Source organism: Lepisma saccharinum, chromosome 6, assembly GCF_977018435.1.
Source record: "Lepisma saccharinum chromosome 6, izLepSacc3.1, whole genome shotgun sequence".
In the NCBI taxonomy this organism is placed as follows: Eukaryota; Metazoa; Arthropoda; class Insecta; order Zygentoma; family Lepismatidae; genus Lepisma; species Lepisma saccharinum.
In genome coordinates, this window is record NC_139234.1 from 26,285,798 (window position 1) to 26,293,944 (window position 8,147).

Here is an 8,147-nt window from a genome sequence, read left to right on the forward strand (position 1 = left end):
TCAACAGCATTCATAGTTCGGTGCCGTCTCTTGTAGCACGTCCAAACTTCGACAGGAATTTCTTCATTTTCCAGCCATCTCTCGACAAAATAATCAAAAAACTCCTCCACCTCCAGCAAGCTGAGCGCAAATTTCGCAACATTCCATTTGAGCGAAATTTTCACTGAGCGCATTTTTCATACAATCAATTTTTTTTCGATCTAGTGAAGTTTTCACTTGGGTTATTTTCTTCGAATACTAACTAAATGAACTTTTTTCTGTTATTAACAATAAAAATAACAATCTTCTGCCTTTAGAAACTTGAACGATGCCTATTTTCAGGCTGGGGGGGGGGGGGGTCGACGAATCTGTTCGACCTCCCTTGCCAACACCCATGCCTCTGGCTCTTGGGACTATTTATATAATTTAAATAATGCTCCAAACTTTCAAAGAGTAGACACTGGAATCATACCCGCTTAGTGTAAATGTTTGAAATACCACGCTTCCCATAACATACAAATTACTGAAAATCTACCAACGACAATGTCTTGTTCATTTAGTTTCCATTCGTGCCTCCCCGATAGCCTAGCACGTGGTGGTTCGGACTCCACTTTAGACTGTAGATGCAATTTCGATTATCCTACTTGTCCACAAAGTGGACTTAAAACAAACTTTGAGTTTCCGTTTGTTATATTTAAATCATCATAGTTCACAGTGCATATATTTAGCCTCGATTTCAAATATATATATATATATACACACACACTACGCTCCCCCCTCCTCCCACACTCACGCATACACATTATTCGCGCGCGCATGTTAGTGAGTGTAGGTCAGGCCTATAACGAGAATGATAGGCTCACAGACATGTTTAATATTGCAAAACTGTATGCTTGCTGTTTACACAGTTTTTGTTCTTTAAATAATTTTAATTATGAGTAAAAAAAAATATTAACTGATTTTAAGGTGTGTGCTCCACGTGAACAATGAAGTGCAATAAACAGAATTTATATATTAAGTTAGTTGTAAAATCTCCAAGCCACAGCTTTATTTACAGGTGGTGAAAGGACTCAACTTTTAGTAACCCAATACAAATACAATTAATAAAACCTATTTCTGCCTCGTCAATTTGAATGTAAATATTGGCTTAATGTACAGGAATTATAGGCTATATATTCAAAGATATTTTCTGTATACAGTTAACTTTATGGACGAATGCATATCATTCTGTTAATGTGTTATTTGTTCTTTAATAATTATTATAATAATAATAATTATATTATTTCATAAATTATAATTTATGAAATAGACATGCTGAGATTATGAGGCAAATCATGTTCGTAAACTGTTTGAACCAATGAAATGTGGGATTATGTTAAGCAGTTTCAACCTATCCTTACATGGATATGGCCATAGTAAATCAGTAAAACCTGCAGAATCACTGCTAAGGGAATAAACGTAATGCCCAATAATCGGAACTCAAGAGCAAATCTGACGAGGTGTTCTTTCTTGTTTGTTTTTTGCTCGATTCAAACATACAGTTTACTTCAGGAGAAGCTAAAAGTGAAGGTGGTGAAATTTTGACGTTTGTTCATCAAAATCTTGAATAGTCAAGTAGTATATTCATATATGTTTCAATGTGTGACTTTTCATACACTCGTGCTATGCCTGTTATCGAACGCTTTCTCCTGTGCTTTCTCCATAGACGTAGTTTCTCTATTAACGAATTTTGTTTGCCTTACGCTTCATATTACCATGAAGCGCGCGTCTGCATCGCAGGTTGACGACTTCAAATGAAGATTGTTTCCAGCAAACTCAACGAATAGCCCTGATTCGTGTTTAGAACTCTCCTTCAGGAAAACAGAAAGAAGAAAGTTTGGTTTTATAAATATTGCCTTTATTCTAGCTTAAAATCATAAATATTTACACGAACGTAAACGTATCTACATACAAAATAAGGCACACACTCGAAAAGGAAATGCACACACACTGTTTTAAGAGTATCGCATGACACATGACTTTCAGAAACTATCGTTTGTGAACCACTGTTTCACAAAGACCGCTTCATAAATATCTTAAAAATATTTTATGTTGCTTTCACCATTATTGCTATTCGCCTGATACTATTTACTGCTCATTATTAGCCTATTGCATTTGCAATTATTGGTGTGGATTTAAAAAAATATACGTATATAAGCCTTATTATACACATTACTGTATATCACACTTGCAAAAAATGTAAGCATCGAAATATATGTTACTTACATTCTTTTTTAGATTTATTTGCAATGCTTTACCAAGGGGTCCCGGATTCGATACTCGGTTGTGGCACATAGTGGTTCGGATCCCACTTCAAACTGTAGGTCCAGTCCCGATTAGCCCTACTGTGCATAAAGTGGACTTAAAACACCAAATCAACCAACCAAAGCAATTCTTATCGACAGCAGAAAAGGTGAATTGTAACTAATAATGTGAAATTTATATTAGCATAATAATATAGTTTAAAATACTGATAGTAAAAGTCTGAATAACTGCAAATTGAAGTTCAGCAATTATGAAAACAATAAAGAAACTTATCACTACGTAAATATATAAATACACTGCATTCATAAACAAACTGAAAATAACATTTTTTTAAAGAAAAAAATGCATCTGCATGGCTAAAAAGCTTCGTACTGGCCAAATTATCTTACTCTTTGAAACTACCAACTTTATTGTAGACTGCAAAATATCTTTGACTCGCAAAGATTTCAATTATTTTTAATACATGAAAATAAAAATTAAAGATCTCCCTTGTTATAATAGTTACATTTAGAACTTTGAGCTCAAATACGTTTGTAATTGGGATTTTTTTACTTTGTGTATTTTCCACTTTGTCAGAAATTTGTTTATTTTCTTTCAAGAACTGTGGGTTATTGAGTAAAGAACTTTATCTTTCGCTAGCAAGAATTAGAACTTACATTGTATAAATGTGTCTTCCAAATTTATTTTAGACAACTGTTTTGTAAATTATACCGGAAAAATATGGAAGGATTGAGAGCTCATTCGACAGTTCTGTGAGTTGATCTCTGTTCAATAATTGATGCCATACCGTCAATGAAGGGATCTCAAAGATTAAATGCAAATTAAGTAAATTCATGTCACACTAGTTAAACATTTTAAGTTGAGATGTACAAAAGTACAAGTGCTAATCAATAACTAGCCAACAATTCTATATACCGGTACCGGTATATTGTAAGAACAAGCTTGAATATATTTGAAGCAGTATAATTGATCGTAGTTGTGGGTTCTAGAGTCACTGTGCATTGAGATGTTCACAGGTTTACGTTGTGAAGAAAGAACTCACTCTTCAAAAACACAATTAACATGTTCCCTGCGTGATGTGCAAATAGGATATGAACAGGAATCTGCTGATACATGTAAAACAGTAGTTGGAAGCATAGTTTTACTTACCATTCAACTATTGTGAGATAATAGTCAGCACAACTTCTGGCATTAACTTTCTTTAACACATTTACCTAGACAGTTGATTTGCGATATCTCCAAAAACAACTCGATAGGAAGCACACTATCTGTTTTCGGCAGTATGAATTCAACTATCTGGAATCTGCAATAAAATTTCCACTCAAAACAGTTGCATCAGCTAGGTTTTCCTTATAACCAGTGTCAATTTACCCTTACTTTACACAGTCCAATCACAGGACGTCCCTAATTGAACAGGAAGCGTAACACTTGCCTTACTGCATGCTCACTCAATGAATGAATTGAAGAAAATGGCAGTACCTATTTCCTTACGCCTTCTGATATTGACTGGATTCAAAGACTCTACGTCTCGGTTCCTCGAGCATGTGTTTTCCTTAGAGAGCTGTTTCAGAATCACGTGTGGGATGGCCATTTAAAATACAATAAGAAATAAATTCATAATGATACCAAAAGGACCATACAGTATATTTTTGCCCACCGTGCACAGACCACATATATATTTCTTTGTCTTTCACTTCAGGTCAGCAGATGTGTTAAGTGTACGTATAAATATTGTCAATTCTTGAAAAAATGTGACCGTGGCACTGACAGTACGATGCTAGTCGAATTGAAGCAAAACCTGAACCAATATGTAAACAATGGCCCTTGAACACTCGCAAAATGTGTTTTTAAAACAATGTTTATGTTGTTTCAATTCTAAAAATAGTAAAATCAGAACAAGTTCAGGTTGAATAAGTACTGTTGAAAAGATAGTGGCGAGAGAATAACACATTGGCCTATATAGCAATATTATCAGAAGGACGAGAAGAAAGGAAACCAAACACATGATAGAATATGTTTTAGAATATGTCTGATAGACTTCGACGTTTACAGAATAAAGAGGAGAAACAACTGAGTGAGTGAATGTTGTTTGATCCTGTTCTTGGGGCCTTGTTCTACTCTTCTGTACATATTTTGTGAATGTAATAGAAGAAGAATTGCAACATTTGCGAGCTAATATGTACTTCTAAATGTGGGTGATTTCCAGCACATGGAAAATGAATACCCTGCTTGATTGTGCACATGAGCATGAAGCTAATATCTTGGTCCTGCTTATTGCCGGAAGACTTAATTCGTCCTTGCATTTAAGTACAGTACAATGAGGTTGTCACGTAATGTTTCCTAGTTCAAGTTATTCGTAGCGCCAGGACTGTTCCACTCAAATACTGAAGGTTTACCATCAATCGATACTTCTTTGAAAAATGCTGTATTTTTCATAGTTTGGTGCAGACGCTTTCCGCATGTATCTGGTAACTGTACACTTTATTCTGCTTCTCCTCCAACCAAGAAGGTGACGCTTTATTGGCAGTTTTAATACGTGATGTCACGTACCAGTTAGCGAGACTATTTGCGCCAGGCACGCGTGAAGCGTACAGGAAAGAGAACTGGAAGTACTTGAGGGCAAAGTACTCCCTCCAAGTTAGGGCTGCTGCGAGTCTACGAGCCGTGACGCCAATGACCCAACAGGCATACATGAGAACAGGTCTCACGGTTAAACCTGGCATATAATAGCTGATCCCTTCCACAATGCATCTGTACATGTGTTCTGTGTCCCTACTGATATCACGAAGATTAGGTTTGATCCAGTACTGGATGATGTCGTCGGTCAGCTGCCGCGTTTCTTCCAGGGTACCTCTGCAGAAGTTGAACTTATCGTCAATGCCAAGGAGGTAACCGGCCCCTCTCCAGAAGTGCAGGAAGGCCTCGAGATCCTCGTCCGAGGCTCTGGACGCGCCGAACTTCTTAGGATAGAGCACCATGAGTCCAACAAACTCAAACTGAGTCATTGCCATGTCGAATTGGCTTATATAGTAAGTACCCTTTCCTGAATTTGCGAAGGATCCGTAAGGGCACTGTCCCGGAAGAACCCGAGGGCACGTCTCCCTGAAATCGTCCTGGAGATCCTTCGTCATGGGGCACCACATCCCTGAAGAGTTCCCACCAGGTCCTTCCAGGGTGATCAATCGGTCTAGTTCCTCTGGAGGGACGGAGTTGATACGTTTCATCACATTCCGATGCATGGAACGTACCGTTCTCAGGTTCTTGTGAGCTGGGTCGTTGGTGTCCCAGATGTTACCCTCGTACCATGTCGTCAGTCTGTTCACGGTGGACAGGTACCTCTTGAACGCCTTGAAAGGAGTGTCCGAATTAGTGGTGTATATCAGGGGTTCGAAGAGGCGTCGGAAGCTGAATCCAAGGAACAGGCTCAACATGTTGGCGAAGTTCAGACCTGATATGTGGTTCTTGGCAAACTCTTGTCCTCTTCTGAACTTCTCCATGTCGAGCCAATCGGGTTGCGAGTCTAGAGGACAGTTGGAGTCGCCAGACACGTTCAATCCCTGTAAAAGATTCTTCAGAGGTTCAGAAAGATTCGCGTGAAATGATTCGGTCTTCACAAAGGCAACCCTATCAGACTCTGAAGTTAACACACCGGGATTTGCTTTCTGATTTGTTGTTTCTGAGGATACGCACTGTTTCGTTTCACGATTATTGGGGACATCCCGTTCCTCAACGACGAATTTGCTTGCAGTGTCGCTTTGGTCATCCCCTGGGATTTCTGCAACCGCATCAAGGCTTTCCCCTACTTCACAGCTATGGGATGGGACTGAAGACAAGGATGCAGTCTCTTCGTCGCTGCTTGAGCTTTGGGAGTATGTAGATTTGGCGGCTTCTACCACACACCGGAAGTTCTGCAGTTCCTCGGCTGTGCCCAAGTCAACGAAGCACTCCTCGCTTATGGAGTCGTCTGTCTTCTCCTCAGTTCTCATGGTGGGGTCTCTGAATCCTTTCCTTCAGCGGGACTTCCCGTACCTGAAAAACAACAGAGAAGAACATTTATGTTTCTTAGCTTTTGCGAATATTCATTCTTTGGGCAAACCATTCAACTGAGTTGCTTGTTCACCATATCTAATAGATTGGTTGCGTGACAATTTTAGAAATACCGTATTCGAATATAAATTTCCTTGCAATGGTGTGTCCAGGAGGGACATGGGCTTATGTCGACTCGAATTTCCTAAAAGCAAAAAGAACAGGAAAAAGTGATAAAATATAGGCACGACATTGATTTGGTAAACACGTGTTTCAACAGACCGTTTCTATGCTGTGAGAGTTGTAACTGACTTGTAATACAATATTTTTCAAACCGTGTCTTGATTGTTTTATAATATTGTGCTCATTTTTGAAAAAGAATCGTCTCGTTTCTTTTCTAAAATGTCTGGAAACCTTAGTTTGTCCTCATTCATCAGTTCATCTTCTTCGTTGTGTTTAACCCAAGAAGCAGAAAAGCGTCGTAAACTAAACAAAATAGGAAAAGGGTGTAAAAATAGTGAGAAGAGTGTTAATATTTCCTTGACCACATGATGTAAAATTATATCGTGAAAAGGAGCCCCCGTGGCGGAGTGGTTAGTACATCGCGCTACGACGCCAGGGGTCCCGGGTTCGAATTCCGGCCTGGGCATGGATGTTTGTGAGTGCCCATTCATCAATTTCATCACATCACTCATCCCCATCTTTGCAATTAGCCAAAAGTGGCACAAAAGCGAAGTAAAATAAGGCAAACCTATATCGTGAAGAAATCGTTTGGCATCTTTGAAGTATCGGCTTGGTACGAAAGAGGCAGTGAATTGAGGGCTTGTTCTCACCCGGCTCACACTCTAATCCACCCCCTGAAAATAGACACCCCGAAATGAAACCGTGAAGAGCCACCACTGATGAGTACATTCTAAGGAATGATATGGTTACGCAGATGGATAACGTACTTACCCTATTCTCGGGAACCAACCAGTTTCTACACAGATCTACATTACACGTTCATTTCCAAACTTGCATGTGAAATATACGTAATGCAGGAATTTGTAAGGATATTGACCAACACAGCGGAAATAAGCTGTAATAAGCCTGCTTTCTATCTTTCAGCATTTATCTCACGTTAACATCCGTTTGCCGGAAGTTAAAATGCTAACTCCGCCATTTTCCGCTAGGTGGCAACCTTGGCATAATTGATATTTATCTCGTCTTTCTTGAATTCCTTTTTTTCCTGTTTCTTCTACTGGACGTGTGGTATTTTATCATCCACGTTGACCGCAATAAGATTAAGAGATAACTGGTTGTGGTAGAGACTTTGTTATTAACAGTCAACAGTTTTTCAGATTTCAAAAGCATTTTAAGATATATATGGTATGCAATTTCGGGGGAACTCGCCACAATCGCAGAGGATTTTTAAAATAAAAAAAAGCATTGCATATTTTGGCAAATGAACACAAAACTGATACATGTAAACTTTTTTTTTTTTAAAAAAAGATCTCATGTTAACACTTCCAAGTTTATACATAATACATACTTGAAACCCTTACCTGTATATACCAAACCAAATCGAACTATGCAAAGAACATAGACACTCACAATTACAATACCAGACAAAAGAAAAAAATTCATATTCCCAAAGTTCGGCTAACTGCATACCAAAAAGGACCATTTTACAAAGCCATCCAGTTACACAATACGTTACCAAATAGTTATAAAAATTTTGAGAGAACCACGGTCTTTAAAAGTAAGGTGAAAAAATTAATATTGGAATATACATTCTATTCAGTTAAAGAATTTCATGAACTTAATAATTTTATAAAATAAATTTAGATTGTATACAC

The 8,147-nt window shown here is 38.2% G+C and overlaps 1 protein-coding gene across 2 annotated transcripts in view; it reads right to left on the reverse strand.

The window, feature by feature from the left end:
- Positions 1–1,860: 1,860 nt before the first annotated feature.
- LOC145988631 (uncharacterized) overlaps positions 1,861–8,147 on the reverse strand; it is a 64,671-nt gene continuing 58,384 nt past the window's right edge. Inside the window, exons 1-2 of one of the 2 annotated variants that reach the window (XM_083123663.1) lie at positions 7,264–7,334; positions 1,861–6,312 (exon numbers count right to left, since the gene is read on the reverse strand). In XM_083123663.1, coding sequence (XP_082979789.1) covers positions 4,716–6,269 — 1,554 coding nt within the window. In that variant the 5' untranslated portion in view covers positions 6,270–6,312; positions 7,264–7,334 and the 3' untranslated portion in view covers positions 1,861–4,715. Of the gene's footprint in view, positions 6,313–7,263; positions 7,335–8,147 lie in introns of those variants that run through there. The other variant, XM_083123662.1, reaches the window with a different exon arrangement.